Source organism: Eimeria tenella, genomic scaffold (genome assembly GCF_000499545.2).
Source record: "Eimeria tenella Houghton genomic scaffold, Eth_scaff3, whole genome shotgun sequence".
NCBI classification, from domain to species: domain Eukaryota; phylum Apicomplexa; class Conoidasida; order Eucoccidiorida; family Eimeriidae; genus Eimeria; species Eimeria tenella.
Window position 1 is genome coordinate 366,677 of NW_013542870.1, and position 17,556 is coordinate 384,232.

The window sequence follows — 17,556 nt, forward strand, 5'->3', positions numbered from 1 at the left end:
TGCCAGCGAAATGCGACTATCCCCAGCAGCGCCGTCACAAATCAGGGATGTCAATGCAATGCGTCAAAAACCATAGCCAGGGACCAGAAGAACACGCGATAAGTTGAACGCAAGAACGCAATATGCAGCAGTATCAGCAAATTTGCACTACCGCTCGACCTTGACGGGAAACTGGCGATAGTCTCTCGACTAGTAAGGGGAAAACAAACGCTTCTTTGCATTATTGCGGTAAGAACAAGGCAACGCTTCTTCGGGCTGCGTCTCAAACGTTTGTCCCTACAACATAGATTTACTCTAGATGGCAAGGACTGAACAGTTCATGTCGCCACTCGTGACCTGAGTAAGTAGAACTGAAGCTGTAATTCAAACTAACACTGGTCACTGAAGCTTCGCTCTACTCTCACGTATTTGCGGCTTGCGTTGACGCTGATTTGTGAGAGGCAGAACTCAGTTACATACTAACTGCACGGTGATGCAACTTCAACATTTCTTCGTGTGTTGCAGCATAGGCCTGTGCAAGCTTCCTTGCAATATATGTTAATGCATTCCCAGTTTAAGTTTCGGATACAACTCCACATACGAAATGCGTTAAAACTTCCACACAAGCATATATCAAGAACTGTTGGCTGTTTAGCCCCGGGCTCTGCGGCTTTTGGGCTTTTTCGGTTTCACATTTGTCCCGTATTGCTCAATTTTGTGAAATCGCGCAAAAGACGGGCGTGCTTCCCACGTGGTATCCTCCTGCAACACTCGAAACGCAAGTTATTACGAAAATCAGCATGTGGCAATTCTTGGTAAAATGCGGAATTTGAAACTATCGGCACAGTACACAAATTTCCACGTTGTGCTGTATTGGGTTGCTGCCAAAACCGTTCTCACTTCCTCTTCAGCCTTCTCAGCCAGATGATTTTCTGGCTCTTCGCAACGCGAGAAACGAAGTTGCCCTAAATGTCGTTCTGCAGTAAGCAACTGAATGTCTGACGGCGTTGGTCCTAACAGGATCTCCCCGCGAGAAGCATCTCTTTGCACCAGGTACCACATGCCTCCAACCTGCACATATCTGTCTTGGAGAACAGTCGACGCCTGTAACGGGTTGCTCCCCAGAGAGGCCAGATAGACTGAAAGCAGCTCTGCATGCATCATAAGCAAACGTGAATCACAACAAGTGGTGAAACTATGAATTACCCAACTGACAATTGTCGATCAGCGCTATGCGCGCCCGTGAAGAAACGGTAAAGAAAGAAAGTGATGCTCACCGGCCGGGTCCGCATCAGGATCCCCATCTATGCACAACCGCAGCAATCTCTGGTGCGGCTGCAGTCGCACTATATCCTCTGGGTGTTTACTTAGACTGGAGGGCGGTCCAATTTGTAGGGGTAAACCCTTTAGTTCAAGCTTTAGCCCTTCGTGAGGCTCTGGGTGAAGGTATCCTTCTCTGTCGGTGTGTCTGGGACTCGTGCACTGCGCTGTCTTCCTTTTTTTCTCTTTCTTGCTAGAACCTTCATGGATAGAAGTCCTGGGCGTTCCACAGCTCACATGATCCCCCGAGTCAGAGCTTCCATGCACCATGCTCTCCTTTTGGCTATCACCTAAGCCCAGCACAGACTCCAGCAGTTCCGCTGCAGCCTCCGACTCGGAAGAGGATTCGCTGTCGCCTGAAAACATTTGAAAGTGCTTCTCTTTGCGCCTTTCAGTTTCCTTTTTTCTCTTCTCGTCGAAGCTCTTCCTGTTGAGGAGTATGTGGGTGCAGCCTAACTAACCGTCTTTAGTCAAGTAGAAGGCTTACAGCTGTTGCGCCTTCTGCCGTTATGACCAGTGGATCTCATGATTCATCCAGCAATAGTCCTGTATTTGCTGCTGTTACTCTCTAGAGGCCGTTATGGCATTTCTTCAAAGTGGAAGAGTAGGCAGCAGGACGGCCGGGATCCCTCCAGTAAATTAGTTTCGTTTCGGTGCTTCACACGGCAGGTCCACTGCCTTTCTGAGCCCTCTATATCTGCTTACATCAAACTGAAATCTTGCTGCACCGAGCTGCAGAGTATAGAAACTAGAAATCTCGGTCAGTGACCTCTGAGGGCAATGGCGCATCAAGCCCTAGCAACGTCTTGTAGGTAGCTGGCCTGCATGTAAGGCAGCATTTGGACAAACGAACTGAGAATTAAATAAAAAATAACACATGCATATCTACATTTTACAATTTTATGTTTTCTGCGGATCCCACCCCGTTGATTTGCGAGCATCAGCCAGGGAATCGATTGGCGTGGGGCCCCACTGCAATAGAGCACGTTCAGCAGCGGGCCCCCTGTACTTCTGATATCTGACGGGCTCCTTTTACAGTGCACGAGAGGCGTTTGGTTCTAACTGGGGAAGAGAGATCCCCAAGAGGCCACCGGTCTTGCCCCTGACCCTTGAGGATTTCCCGCGCTTGCCCTTCGTACTGCAAGCTGCAGAAATGAAGGGCCCTCGAGCTAATAGAAAGGTGAAGGCCCAGCGCCATGGGAGGCCGTCTGTTCGACCGGCACGGCGGAGAGGACCAAAGAAGAACCAGAAAGCCCAAGGCAAAAAAAGGCTAACGGAGAAACGAACAAGAGAGCAACAAGGTGGGTTCCTTCCAAAGCGCCCAGATATCAAAGGCCTCGACAGTGACACTGGTTCCAAAGCTGCGCGCAAGAAGGCTGAGCGCAAATTCAACAAACATGCGAAGAAACAAGTTCAGGCACAGAACACTGACGGAGATAGGGAAAACAAGGACTTCAAAGGTGCAAAGGGTCCCCAACGGCCTCAGGAAAGGCCCCGAAATGGCCAACTCAAAGATGGCGCCTTGAAAGGTGGTCGCAGCGGCGAAGAGCCCCGCAAGCGGAAGCTTGTGAATGGGCAGGAGAGGTTGCGCGCTATCCTAGACAAGTTTCCGCATCTGCTTCTTCCTGGTGAGACAGCGGACGCTGCAGTTGCTGCGTGCTTTAAGAAGGCAGGAAATTCCAACAAAGCGTTTGAAACTGGTCCTTCAGAGTGCGCTGAAAACGAAGCACAAGGAGTCTCCGGCGATAGCCAGCAACGGCAGCAGTTGAGCGGCAGCAAGCGTCGTAAGCTGCTGAGGCTAGTGATCAACAGCAAAACAGCTGAGAATAAAGTGTTTGTACACGAGTCGTATCAACTCTACAATGACATACTGCGCAGCATAAGAACAGCAGAGGGCCCTGGGGGAGCCAGCGAAAGCTCCGACAGTCCTGGTGAACCTGGTGCTCCCCGCCGCAACAAGGACTTAAAGAGCTTGGTGAAGAGTGCCGTGAACTTCTTAGAAGGCCCGCTTTCCCGAGTGCGTGCGCGTTTCCCAATTCTTTCGTGGCGTTTAAGTGCCAAGCTGTTCCTGCTGATGCGTGGTGCTGCTAACGCGTTCTGCAGCGTCAGTACACTGAGCATTGTACCGACACTACATGATGTGTGCGCCCACAGAAGGACCGCCACAGCTGCACAGCGCGTCTCGCCCAAATTTGTTTGAAATATGCTGAGGGAGACACCCGCAAGCGCCTGTGGGATTTGCTTTCTAGTAGGCTTATCAAAGCTTGGTCACGCCATTCCGAATGAGTTCAAAATCCTGATGTTTAGGGTCCATGCGCTGGAGCTTTATCTGGTTTGTTTTGGCAGTGCGTTGAGCGTGCTCAGAGGACTTTACCGTCTTCTGCGAGTGCAAGTCGTTTCATCATGTATGCATTAAAATGTATCTGTACGGCACTACGGAACAAAAGGAGAAGCTCGCAGCACTGCTGGCCAGTCGCAGAGACACCGCATTTACAAAGGTGAACTACGAGGCTCTCTATATTTTTGTCATCATTTATCTCTTGCTGCCTTGCTTTCTTTCATCATGTTTTGCTCTAATTCATTAGTTATGCTTTTCCCAATTGTTTCCTGAGTTCTGCCGGGATGCTTACTCCCGCTTTTTACCTGTTTCCTTTTCTTTTTACCTGTTTCCTTTTCTTTTTTACCTGTTTCCTTCCATTACTATTTACCCTCCGAGTTCTTCCTCTGCTTTGCTCTGCATTTCTTGTGGCTAATAACCTGGGGCCGCAGAAAGTCCCCTACTGAGCGTTTCATCGGCTCAGCGTTTTTTTCCTGTGCAGCATGGTGCAGCCGTCTGGGAGTACATTTATACCTCTCAGAAAACAGCACTGGGGTACGCTGCACCTGAGGGATTCGCAAATTGCAGTTTCACCCCTGTCTGTCACTATCATGGATTTCTCAAGTCCTGGTGTACCTACAGCCTTAATTACTTGAGAACCCCTGGATGTCGTGGGACCACCGCTACAATCTTCCCTGTAATGTTCCAACGAGGCCACCGAAAGCCTCCTAAGCGCACCACATAAACATGTGGAGCTTTATAGGAAAGCCTGGGTGCTGAGAGCGTGCGGCGCACGCATGTTTTCTGATATTGGGACTCTGGTAATTGCTTGCATGGGATGTTTCTTGTGAGTTTTCAGGCAGCAGAAGCTGCTAAATTCTCTACTGCTGGAGCCGGCGCTGCTTGTGGCTGTCCCAAACGTGCTGCAAGCGGCGTCGTTTGCTCAGGTGGCAGGACTCCTGTCGGAAGAACAGAAGGCCACGACCCTTGGTAAGATACTGCCGCCAGCAATCCGGTGTGCGTGCACTGCGAAAGGAGACGGCTCGCCGCTGTCTGTGTTTTGCTTATGTGCATCTTTCTGGTGTCTGTTCATCTCTTGCTTTCCTGTACTGCAGAGAAGATCAGCACTTTTATTCAAAAATTTGTCGACAAGGAGCTGCTAAGTAAGGCGTACGTACACCGCATTCTGAAGGGTTATTGCAGGTGAGAGAGAGTAAGAATCTGAAGCCAAACTATCTGGGAATGGTAGGCATTAGGTCGGTTTAGACTGTCCATCTATGCACTCTCTTACAGCCGCCAGAGTCGTTGCGTGTTTATCCTGAAATTGACCATTGAGCGGCTATGTTTCTGTGATATTTCTGTTTGTGTGATGGCAGTCAAAAAGAAAACCGTGTCCTGTCTTTGTTTCTATCGTTTGTGTGTGCATTTTCGCGTATAGTTGGATATGATCTGCTCAGTTTTTGTCTGTCTTGCAGTGTGTGTCCTATCGTCACGGTCTGTTGCAGTCTGTGTGTCATCTTCGGTTTTCAGCGTGGCTTCCGCGGAACAGCAAAGCGCTATCTGGAAGACCGTCTGCGAAGGCGCCCTGCACCTGGCCACAACCAAGGATGGCGTGGAAGTGAGGCCCGTAGCGAGAGGCGCTCCGTATTTAGCTCGGACTTGTAACTACTCTCTAGGGCAACTTGAGGACACACATACATGCGCACTGCATTCTTTATTTTTGGGTGCTCACTTTGCCACGGCATGGAGCTCATCTGCTGAAGGTATAGAGCTGAGTGCTTAGGGCGTATTTTCGGTTTGTTGCTGCAGGCTCTGTGCTGCATGTTGGGCTTCGCGACCGCTAAGGAGCGCAAGGGGTTTGTTAAGGGTTTGAAGCAACACTGTGTGGCGTTCGCTACCAATGCGGTTGATTGCGTGCTGCTGCTGCGGCTGCTGTTAACGGTGGACGACACAAAGCTCCTCAGTGAACAGATTCTCAAGGCACGGCTGCATACAAGGGACAGGGGTTTCAACATATTTGCAGACAGCTTAATAAGTACTTCAACGGCGCACAAGTGCTTTTGCACTTACTCAGATGACGTAGTTATCTGTCGGTGACTCCAGTTTTTGATATGCGTGTCACGTATATGGTGTAGCTTGTTTGGACATGTTGCTTCCTCTGTACTGCTGGATGCTTGTAAGCATACAAAGAGGCGGGGGGTTTGTTTCTGTCGGTATGGCATAGAGGCTAAAACGGGCAGTGGATTGCCGGGCATTTGGCTTTTTGTATGCGTATCGACGGCCACGGCTCCTTCATGTATCTCAATGCATTGCATGCACCTATTTGTTTCCACAAAGGCGTATTAGGCCCGCATGTGCCTGCTTGTACACGCATTCGCAGATGGGTACTCACGCGCACAAGCGCACAACCGTCCTTTGCAATATTACATGTATTCATTGCATGCGCCTCTCTCCTACTACAGGACGCCGTATGCCCACATGAGCATTCCTGTACACTAGCTGCAGATAATCCGACGTAGCTAACGCCCTACATGCGCGTTTATTACCACATGTACATACTTTGATGAGTACAATTGCACACAAAAGAACGCGTGCATTTACAAATATCTACAAGGGCTTGCCTGCGAATATAATCATGTTTGCGCATACGATATGGATATGTATAGACTTGTACATGTGGTATGTACGTATACGAGAGGTTAATGGTGTCAAGTTTTGCATAGCTGCGTAGTTGCCGTGTCTGTCAGTGTATGGCGCTCAGTGCGCAGAGCACAGGAAACAAAGGGCGGGGCATAGGGCTGTGATCCAAGTGAGCAGACTTGATTCGCTGGGTGTCTCTTGTGATTCATTCATGTTAATCGCTTCAGGAGATTCTGCCAAAGTCCCTTGATTTGGCGTTCGACCCCTACGGGCACCTGTTGCTGCTCCAGCTACTGCAACAAGATGGTGTGTGCAGGCAGCTGCCAACGCACTACCAGGCCCTTCTGTCGCTACCCTCGCCCACCAGGTATGTTCCCCCTAGCAATAAAAGCGCATAACACCAGGCCTTTCTCTGACAATGCGTTTCATTTGTTGCTACTGCCGTTGCTTCTTTCGCATAACTGCTTTTATCCGTTGCAGTTGCATTTGCATTACCATGCCTTCTACTTTGCACCCATCTGTGTGCAGGTGTGCCCCTTTTCGTGTTGCTTTTTTGTCAGCTGGGGGAATCACTGTGTCTGCCTGCATAGTGTCTTTTACACCACAGACATGGCGCCAGATATCCCAATCCATCTTCGCCGTTTCTTACTTTCTTTCCATTACCGTGTAACTCGCATTTTTTGGATTGCCATTTTACTGCAGCCTCAAGTCGCTCTCTCAGCGGTTATCGGAGCTGCGGCCAACTATTACATCTGCCCTTTGTGCTGCATTTGAATCCATCCCAGTGGCGGCAACAGAAGGCCAGCGTGTGGTAGGGGATCTTCTGCGAGACAATTGCGCCTCGAAAGTCTTATTGCTGTTTTCGTCTCTCCCTGAAGGTAAGGGGCGACAGACAATACAGAAGACAGGGCTGCTGGGAGTCTTGGCGCTTCTAGAGACGCCTTGAGACTATGTCCTCCCTGTTCTATTCGCTGGAAGCTATCCAGCCAACTTGTTTAGTTCCTTCTGTTTTCACGACTACCCACAGGAGAGACAGCGGCGCTCAAGGCAATAGATGCCCTCGGAGCTGATCTCGAGAGGGAGACACCAGAGCTACTTAACAATCCGTAAGTCGATTTGCACGCACAGCCACTGTTGCCTAGCTGAGCGACAAAGTTTATAAGGCTGCGTAGCGGGCTATCAAACTTGTGCAAGCACAGACAGAGGCGGAGAGAGAAAAACAAAGTAGTGGGCAAGAAAGTGAGCCACGCGGAGAGACTGCGAAAGAGAAATCGAGGGGAAGCACAGGAGAGAATGACGATTGATACAAACAGAAGGAACGGGCAGAATGACGAACTGACGCAGACTGTAGCGGTAGAGGAAGGAAGAGCAGGACACAGCACATGCGACAATAAGGCGCATTCAAACGCCTTCCTACAGGTTTCACGTACTTTGCGTAAGAATAAGCTGTTGTCCCGTTCTATTCTATACATCTGCAGAGCATCTCAGCGGGCCGCCTGTGGCCTGATTAAGTCAGGAAGTCCAGCGGTATTGTCGCGTGCTTGGTCCACCTTTGAGTCTCGCCTATCCTCTGCCTTGGAGACAAAGGGAGTGTTCGTTGTCGCGCGAATTCTCAAGACGGCTGCGGAGACGAAACAGACGGATATGGAAGCAGAAGTAAGGCAGCTCAAGAGAGAATGGATCGACCGAGAGTAGCATGCAAGGAGTTTAGCGGTAGACAATAAAGATAGACCCATAGAGCGTGCATTTTGAAACCAGACAAACGTGCATGCACCCTCTTGTCACCACAGGTGAGAGGGCGGCTGGACGAGAAGACACTAAGCGCCGCGGAGGCATCACTCGCAAAGTCAGGTGCGCAATCAAAGGATCACTGTTCGGGCTTTACGTTATGAAATGCAGGCATGACGCCTCCAGGACACTTTTGGTTCTCGGTGTCTACACGTGGAAGCCTGAAAAATGCTGTATCTTTTCTTCTATGTGCTACTTACTTTTGGACTGCTATTGCTTTTAAACTTGCTCCACCCTTGTTCATATTGTTCTTTTCTTCGAGTGCGCTTGTGTTTCAGCCGATGCCTCTGGCTTCACCTCAGCCTTCGTCAGTGAGTTTTTCTTTACCAACACTGATTGACTTCCCCCTTTCGCCTACATCTGTATCTTTTCAGGGTTACCCTCTACGGGGCTTCAGCTTCTGCGGAAGGATTTAGGTCTCTGAAGGCTTCGAAACATGCACTTTAACCGCAGCATGACAATGCAAAATTGAGAGGAGGGGTAGTGCTATTATTTGTTCCTGGATAATCCAGCTACAGGCCGAGCGCCGGCGCCTAATTGGCTGCCTTTCCGATGTAGAAATGAATAAGAACGCTTACCTTTGCCTGCCAGTACTGCTATTCTGGCAGCTTGCGAAGGGCGTTCTTGCAAATGCCGAAGAGACCATTTTTTCGCTGCTACCCGGAGACAGCGTTCGTGGCGAGGATTTAGTATGTTTCTTTTAGGCATGGCCTCTTGTGAGCTCTGTTTATTTCTCACTCCTGAAACCAGTTGAAATTCTATCCCTGAAGTAGACGAATTAGTTGATGGAAGAAGACAGTTACAGCTTTTCTTGGCGCAATTATTGACGCCACGTGCTAATTTGCTTTCTGTACCCATTTATTTAAGTTTCTATCCGGCCTGTGGACCCGAAACAGCGTGCGAATACGTATGAGCCTAGCGCTGAAGCCTTAAACCGTGATGCCACTTAGTAGGAGCTGTGGACGCATTCGGCTTAGTATTGCTCAGTATCGCACTGGTAGATACTTAGAGCTGCCTGAAAAGGCAGAACGACAAACTAACCTGCAGTACGAAAAGCTTCGAGTCCACGGGAACGGGGAGGGTCCACACACAATTCAAATGCAGCGAGGGCTACACTTCAAAATACATCATCTCTTGAGTTTTACTCGCCATGCGGCAACTGGAGACGTCTCTAGGATGCAACTTTTTACTTGTCGACTTAGGTTTTATTTCGAGTGCCTTCTCGGTCTTACTGTCCAAAGTAAATCTGGCTACCCTCCGCCAGACGCAACTAGGTGAGTCGCTGGCCACCTCATCCCACCTGTATCCGCTGCACTTTACTGGCTAGCTGCAGCTAACCCCCGTGACTGCAAACTTGGTCCCTCTGGTCTGCCATGATAGCAGAGTTCCGCCTCCGGAGGAACTAGGGATCTGCCCTGTGGAGTTATCCTCCTGCCATATTGCTCTCTCAGGCACATCAGGCCTCAGGTGGCAGAGCATTCCCACACCGTGCTTCTAGCTGGAGATCAACAAGGGAAACACTATTGTGTGCGTGGGCGCACGTGAGCGCCTTGTGATTTTGTCTTGCCTGCTTTCAGTGTCTCCAGTGCTCCTGCCACGAGTTGTGGGATATCACAGATGGAGCAATTCCAATGCAAAAAAGCAAATCTACTTAAAAGTTTGTTTGTATTTGGCGAAAGGTTCGTCCTGTGGACACCGTCCTGAGTGCTCCAACTCTGGCTAGCCAGGACTGGAACGCAACTAGGTGTCTGCCTAATAGCAGCGGTTCACACAAGCCATATTTATAGGAAGCCGCACTCAATAAGAGCATTATTTACTTTGTTTCGGCAGAAAATAAATGTTGCTGTTTCAACGCACAAGCCGCGCACAGCCTGCGCTCACCGCGTGGCAGACAATCGCTGATGCTTGAGGGGACCCTCCGACCGCCCTTGTGATTGTTTTGTTTTACCCCAGCTCTTCCCGGCGTTTGTGTTTACTACGTCACAGTTTGTTTTTGGTATTCTTTGAAAGCAATTCAATCCGTTCAGGTGCTAGTTTCCATCCCTTTTACATTGAAACTTTCTTCCTAGTCCCAGTGCCACTCACACACAGCAGGTAATATTCGCACGTGTATATTTGAAGTTTGGGGAATGTGACACTGCCTCTGCTTTGTCATTTTCAGTGTAACCCCCAGATAATTGTTTTTTTTATTCTCATTTTCGTACTTCTAGGAGACCTGAGTAGCAGGACCCCTACCGCCTGCAGCCGCTCGATCCCTCAAAGAACATGCGTTCCTCACCGCCACCCCGCATTCGCCATCAAAGGCTTACGGCCCTCTCTGTCTTGCTTTTTGTACTAGCTACCTTTTGTTGCCTGTCAGGAGAAGCCCTTAGGTCCAATGAAGCCCCTAACCTCAGCGTCCCAGGCGGGGCGGATGGGCATCGTCACACACAAGCGGTTCAAGTCTCCTCAGAGCCAGTGAGCGCTGCAGATCTTAGCTATGGCGACAGGACAAGCAGCAGTAGCGCTACTTCAGAGGCCATGGCCGACGTGAAGGAAGCCCTTGATCGCGCTGCTGCCGGGGTGTCTCTGCAACTGCCGTACTCGGATGACTTCAAAGATGCTCTCGCAGTGCACAAGGCCACAGGCATTTGCAAGCCCTGGACGGACCCGGAGACAAATACGGTAAGGACTTCTGCACCCCAACATCTCTTCAGTGCGCTCAGCTGGGAGCACTGCCTCCGTTGCGTGTTCCTGTTCTTGTTTGTGGATGAGTGTGGGAGTTTAAATGATTTTGCATGTGACGCTGCATTCTCAGTGTATCTGCGTCTATTTTCTTGTTCCACAGCTACCTTGAGCTGCGTGAATATTTTTTGAAAGCGTGCATGAGCATATTTGTAGATTCATGTCTTCCAACAGGCTTCTATGATTTCGACAGGTATGCATGTTCGTTTGCATGCCCGCATGCCTACACTTTCTGGGGCTTTTACACGTGTGTGAATACGCCTGCACGCATGCACTTAAAAGAATCACCTACATCTATGCATGAACACAAATTTACTGAAGTAAATGTCCCAATGCGTTTGAGAAATACATAATTTCCCTTACCAGAAGCGAGGCGGTAACTAGTGCCTTCAGGAGAAAAACATGTTTTTCACGGCAGGGTGCTGTACTACGCGTGCGTTCATGTGTCTTTACTTGCGTTGACCGAACAAACCCGGCTCCTGGGGCGATTGGTCTCTCCTGTTACGTGTTACATGCTTCTCTAAATGTGCCTTCACTCCAAAAGATGAGCATTTGGGACGAAAATCACGAAGGAGTCAGATAGTGTGTATATGTGTACGTATGTATGTATGTATGTATGTATGTATGTATGTATGTATGTATGTATGTATGTATGTATGTATGTATGTATGTATGTAATGTATGTAATGTATGTAATGTATGTAATGTATGTAATGTATGTAATGTATGTAATGTATGTAATGTATGTAATGTATGTAATGTATGTAATGTATGTAATGTATGTAATGTATGTAATGTATGTAATGTATGTAATGTATGTAATGTATGTAATGTATGTAATGTATGTAATGTATGTAATGTATGTAATGTATGTAATGTATGTAATGTATGTAATGTATGTAATGTATGTAATGTATGTAATGTATGTAATGTATGTAATGTATGTATATGTATGTATGTATATGTATGTATGTATATGTATGTATGTATATGTATGTATGTATATGTATGTATGTATATGTATGTATGTATATGTATGTATGTATATGTATGTATGTATATGTATGTATGTATATGTATGTATGTATACGTATGTATGTATATGTGTGTATGTACTATGTGTGTATGTATATGTATGTATGTATATGTGTGTATGTATATGTGTGTATGTATATGTGTGTATGTATATGTGTGTATGTATATGTGTGTATGTATATGTGTGTATGTATATGTGTGTATGTCTGTGTGTGTGTATGTGTGTGTGTATGTGTGTGTGTATGTGTGTGTGTATGTGTGTGTATGTGTGTGTATGTGTGTGTATATGTGCGTTTCTGTTTGTGTCTGTGTGGAGGGGTGGGGGTGGAAAAGGAGGGGGTGTGCTGGGGAAGGTTGTGGTTGTGGGTGCTTTTGAGTGGGTGGGGCACTCTGTGTGTGTGCAAATGTCTTTATGTGGGTGCATGTGGATGCGTGTGCGTGTTGCTTTTCGTGTATGTTTTTGTCCATGTTGAGCAGATCTCAAGTGGGTTGTCTGAAGACGTAATGGTGCGTCGGCTGCAGCAGCGAAAGGACATGGACGAAGCACTTGAGGAAGAGGAACTGGAGGATTTTCAGGAGGCCTTAGACTCAAACGACTCAGAAGACATTGCTGCTGCTGTGTGGGCCATATTCTTCAGGCCGTTGCCCTTCAGCTGTGTTTTGATTGGCGTATTAGTGCTGCTGCTTTGGTTGCTGCTCTTAGTGCCACAAAGCTGTTGCGCACGCTGCCGCTGGGTGTGCTGCTGCTGGCCCCGCAAGCATATCACCTTCAAGGCTGGTCACAGCCTCGTGGTCCTGATATTGGGGGTCATTCTTGCCACCTGTTCAGTGTACATGCTTATCCACGGCCAAATGGCCGTGCATGAATCCATTAACGCCATGGGAGCTTCCAGCTGCTCAGCCCTGGAACTTGTGGAAACCGCCGAGTGGGGAGACCCGGAACTACAAGGGGAGGGTAAAAGCAGTGGCGACCGCTCTACGCCCCTTCTGACCAAAATTCTATTAGCAGGCAAGGGCTCATTCCTCGGTGTCCGATCTCTGTGGGCGGCAGCGGAGGGCGTGAAGCAACTGCTGTCGGCGGATAGCAAATACAACCTGGCAACCCTAATCAAAGGAAAACTAGGAACGGAAGACACTGTAGAGGACAAACTGGAGGTAATTGATGAATCAAACTCTGCCTTTCAGTTCAACATCAAAAGTTTTCAAAATGCAGCACAGAAACACTACATGAAGAGCCTTTTTGCTGAAGCCGTCAGCAAATATGGCGACAACCTTTATGACCCATTTATCTCTGGCGTAAATAGCCTCACTAGCGCTGTCGATTCAGCCCTGGCAGCAGCTCCCCTGCCATCCCTGGACCTCACAAAAGCTGTGGACCTGCATGGCCTCGAGTCAGGCACCTCGCGTATGCAGCAGATGGCCGTGGAGGTCTGTGACGTCGCTTCTCCTGTGGCTGCATTGGCCCCGTTTTTGATCTGGACAGAAGCGGCAATGCTGCTTATCGGCATCGTTTGCGCAGTAGTGGCTCTGGCTTTCTTTTTCACCACTCACGGCCGTCGGAGCGTTACCGCAAGCGGCCTCTCCTGGGGTATCATCCTGCTGTTTGTTTCGCTTGGACTCATCACTACCGGAGCTCTCTTTGTCGCATATTCCGTGGGGGCGCCGCTGTGCAGTGTAGGGTCAAAAACTCTGTGGAGTGAAGATGTAAGGCACGGTGTGTATGATGAAGAGATACACAGCGTAGACAACAGCCAGATAGACCGCTTCTCGGTCTCCGTCGTAGGCGAGTCTGGCTCCATCATCAAGGAGTGCGCCCGTCACGAGAACTATAACTTTCTTGAGGCAGCAGGTCAAGATTTCCTCATCACTGAAGCTCAGGTCCAGCTAAATAACTCCCACCAGGCCCTCATCAACGCCCTACCCCGGTACCAAACCTTCGAAGTCGTCACCCGTGAGCAGGGATCAATATCTGTTCGCTACTCGATGCGCAAGCACATTGGCTTAGGATCTACAATCGAAAAGCGAAGGCCGATATGCTTATAGTCAGCAGTCGGTGCTAGTTTACACCTTCAGGCCGTGGTTCGGAGCTTAATTTATAAGGTCAAGACTCTTTAAGATTTCGCTCTCTGCATTTCAAACTCAGCATGCTTTTCAGGGCAAGAGGCTTTGGTTTAGTTTTGGTTCTGTTTGCCGCAGAAATTGAGCAGATCCAGAAGTGGGTTAACGAGTTCGGCTATTTGGTCGTTTATGATACGGACCTCATGGAGAAGGATCCCAACTTGAAGCCTCTGCTTGACACATTCCCAGAAGTCCTCAGCGTGGGCACTTTTTTTGCCAGGGCTGCTGCAGTTGCTTCTGTTTGCTGTCGCTACAACTAGTTTGCGTTCTGAGTATTCGTGGGTCTGCCAGGATTTAGCACTTCTCATGGTTGCTTCTTGAGGTCCGAGACGTATATTCACCTTTCCTGCAGCCTCTTGATCGCTAAACCCTGAGCTCTGAGGCTTTGTGAGGGCCTGTATATGCTTCTCAGAGTGGAGTTAATATAAGTACACGCACAATAACTAATCTCAAGGGAGTTCAACAGAAAGTGTACGGCTTGGCGGACATCAGTGCCATGTTGGCCCCCGCGGCGTTGGAGGGCTATAAACAACTGAGCACTACGCTGACCATCACTGCGCAGTACCCTGATGAAAACGATGAAAGCTTTAAGAAATGGGTAAAAGGAATACAAGCGAAAAAGGTGAAACTTGTGCGACTCTCGCAAAAAGCAGAGAAACCTAGGAGACAAGACCTAAACCGACGATTTTTCAACAGACACGAATGAAACACATAAGAAATTCCTCCCTAACACTTAACTGGGGTTCGGGGCTTTTCCGTTTTATGTTTTGGGTCTGCAGCAATCGGAGCTACTTGAAGCGAAGGATAAGGACTACCAAACAAAGTCAGCTGCGTATGCGCAGCAGATGCGCAATGCCGTGCTGCTGTGCAAACAAAAGCTACAGTTATTAGACGAAATTATGCCCTGTTACCGCTATTCAAGCGACGGGCAAACCAAGCGCGGCAACTGCACGGGCGACGAGATGTTCGGCCAGCCCAAGCTTGGCTCTTGGAATATCATCGAGCAGTCTTCTTACTATCTTACCGTCTCTAGTAAGTAAAAAGCCGCACAGCATCTCTCATCATAGCACGTACGTCCTATCAAATAAAGACGCACAAAGACCGACTGCACTCGGCCAGCAACTCTTCTCATGCAAAGTGTGCAAAAGACAGCAGCAGCATCAGCAACAGATACTGTTGGAAGCGCAGCGGGAAAACCAGCACAAAAAAGCAGCAAAGAAGGCAGCAGCATCATAGACGGCTGTGCAAACAGCGAGAGCACGAGCAACAACACAAAAGCAAAAGCTGCTGCAGCAGCAGAAGCAGCACCAGTAGCAGCAGCATCGGTGACAGAAGCACCATGAGCAGCAGCAACAATGACACTGGTAACAGGGGGTTGAAGGAGTAAGGTTCCTATATTGTGTGTTCCGTGTGGGATACCGGACGAATCGAGGCAGCCAAATAGCCAAATACAATAAGTGACGAGCGGTCACGCAGGCAGACACAGAAGCTGACGAACAGTGACAGCGATGAAAAGCAGGCGCAATCACAGATATGCATGCATTAACAAACAGCTTCGGACATTCGCACACCCATAAAGAGACGAAGACACCACAGTTGCACAGAGGCACAGGCTAATAGGTTCATAGAAACAGTTGCACTGCGACTCAATTATTGTCTTGTCAGGCCGTTCTTTCAATCAGACGATACAGTTCGCTTCCTCACACACTAGTAAGCATCTTGTCCTCTACTCCATTGCCCAGTTCCCACCTCGTGGCTTTGCGTGCTACCATATTTTCATCGCGTGTGCCAGTCTTGTGCTTCTAACTCTTTGTATGTTTCAGTGCCTCGTTCCTTCCTCTCTCTCTTCTTCTGTGTCTGCGTTCAATAACCTGTGTTGCTCTGCGCACACCCCAACAGTTTCTCCTGCTCCGTAGCTACTGGGATGTTACGTAGACTACCGCATGTGCATGCCTGAAGCTTGAGAGTTTCAGCGCGGAGCTTTCCTTCAGCGTTGAGTGCACAGGCCGTAGGGTTGAAGGTAAGGGGCTCATGGATGTAGCACTTTGCCTGCTGTCTTTCTTTGCCTGTTCATTCGAAGTCGACTACGTCAACGCACTTTTTGCCCTCATGCAGAAGGTGCTGAAAAATCTCTCGGACGCTCTGAGCTGTTCCTTTGTGAGAGAAGGGATGATACAAACTACATACTTCGGCTGCTACGAAGGCGTAGATGCAGTTTGGAATGTGAGATAAAACACAGAAAACAGGGGATGAAAAAAGCGCATGGAGCTAGCAGATACACCTTACGAGAGACAGGCAGTACCAAGCTAGCTGCAGAGGACAGGATCTGTAGATGGATACGGCAAGGCACCAAAATGCACAGGTGTCGCTGCCTTTTTTGTGTCTGTTGCATGCATTGTCCTGAAAGACACAAACAAGCACACAGGTATCCCAGTCCTGTTTGTGCTTGTAGCTCGTGTTGTTCTGAAGGCCTGGCTGCTCGTTTCTTTTGTCCTGTATGCACGGTATTGATCTCTGTGACTGCTTTACCTGCGTTTATGCCTATTCTTTCTTTTTTGGGGGCAGTCCTCGCGTTTCGTTTTGTGCTCGTTTTTATGCTGGCAAACCCTCTCACACTTTGAAGATGTAGCTCTAAGCGCGCGTCATTTGCCGTCATCGCTTTCCTCGTCTTCGTCAACTTGCGTGCTAAGTTGCACGGATGAAATTTTGATGAGCCCTTGTGTCATTCTAGCTTTCAAGCGCTATCTCTGTAAAGTAGTTTTTTGCTTCTGTCCTTGCATTGCCAGTGGGTCTGCCTTGTCTCCCTGTGCGAGACTACTACTACGTTTGTACCTGTGTGCAGCTGTATTTGTGTGTTTTCCGCTCAGGCTGCAATGCTGCGTTTTATTGGCCAGCTGTGTGCAGTGCTCCTGGGCCTGCTGTTCTTCATACTTTGGCGCATGCAGAAAGACAACAAGATGCTGGAGGAGGAGCCACGCGAAGACAAGCAACACCTTCTGAAGGCAGAAAGGGCCCCAGAAGTGTTCGATCAAACAGGGGAGGATTCCAGTGCCACCGCCAAGGACAGAGAGCAGCCTGTCATCGAGTCCAGCTCGATGTGGGCCTGAGAAGAATCTAGTGATAGTGCCGTCATTTTTGTCCTGCTCATTTTGCCCCTCGCTGTCGCTTTGCTCTCCAAACAAACGTAGAAAGGGAGATAAGGGCGACGACTGGTGAGCTGCATCGCCGCCTGAGTTTTCTGAAGAGCTACAAGAGGTCACCCAGGCGATGCGGATCAGGGCAAAAGGGAAAGCACCAATGATACTGTCCAGAGAAGATCAGATCAATGGGCTTGTTCGCATATGTGGGGAGCTCCAAGCAAGTGTGCATGCACTTTATATAAATGTACCGTATGCATCTCCATAAGCCTACATGTACATACATATCTGTGTACCTGCACGCTTCCATCTTGATTTCCAGGCAAAAATATACGAGAATACCAATGCGCATCCCCCTTCATAGACGTTTACCGATCCATGCTCATACATCCATACTTCATCTAATCAGCATAGATACACATTCATACGGGAGTTTAGAGGTGCGTTCCTCAAAATATAAGTGCAGAACACCCAAACACAATTAAGGAAAAACGTAGA

At 48.7% G+C, this 17,556-nt stretch overlaps 3 protein-coding genes across 3 annotated transcripts; 2 read left to right on the forward strand and 1 right to left on the reverse strand.

Moving 5' to 3' along the window:
- Positions 1-630: 630 nt before the first annotated feature.
- On the reverse strand, positions 631-1,665 carry ETH_00019495 (uncharacterized protein; the record flags this gene model as incomplete). The annotated part of the gene is made up of 3 exons (XM_013375759.1): positions 631-741; positions 880-1,130; positions 1,257-1,665. The coding sequence occupies 3 exons, from the start codon at positions 1,663-1,665 to the stop codon at positions 631-633; spliced, it is 771 nt and encodes a 256-aa protein (XP_013231213.1).
- A 787-nt stretch (positions 1,666-2,452) lies between these two features.
- Positions 2,453-8,384, forward strand: ETH_00019500 (uncharacterized protein; the record flags this gene model as incomplete). The annotated part of the gene is made up of 13 exons (XM_013375760.1): positions 2,453-3,316; positions 3,454-3,547; positions 3,664-3,797; positions 4,119-4,171; positions 4,476-4,606; positions 4,732-4,819; positions 5,147-5,234; positions 6,484-6,623; positions 6,959-7,134; positions 7,284-7,362; positions 7,735-7,912; positions 8,047-8,107; positions 8,323-8,384. 13 exons carry the CDS (start codon positions 2,453-2,455, stop codon positions 8,382-8,384), a joined length of 2,148 nt encoding a protein of 715 aa, XP_013231214.1.
- Positions 8,385-10,309: 1,925 nt separating this feature from the next.
- ETH_00019505 (uncharacterized protein) lies at positions 10,310-17,028 on the forward strand (the record flags this gene model as incomplete). The annotated part of the gene is made up of 8 exons (XM_013375761.1): positions 10,310-10,708; positions 12,281-13,754; positions 14,000-14,121; positions 14,334-14,543; positions 14,701-14,953; positions 15,587-15,631; positions 16,002-16,144; positions 16,789-17,028. The coding sequence occupies 8 exons, from the start codon at positions 10,310-10,312 to the stop codon at positions 17,026-17,028; spliced, it is 2,886 nt and encodes a 961-aa protein (XP_013231215.1).
- Positions 17,029-17,556: the final 528 nt, after the last annotated feature.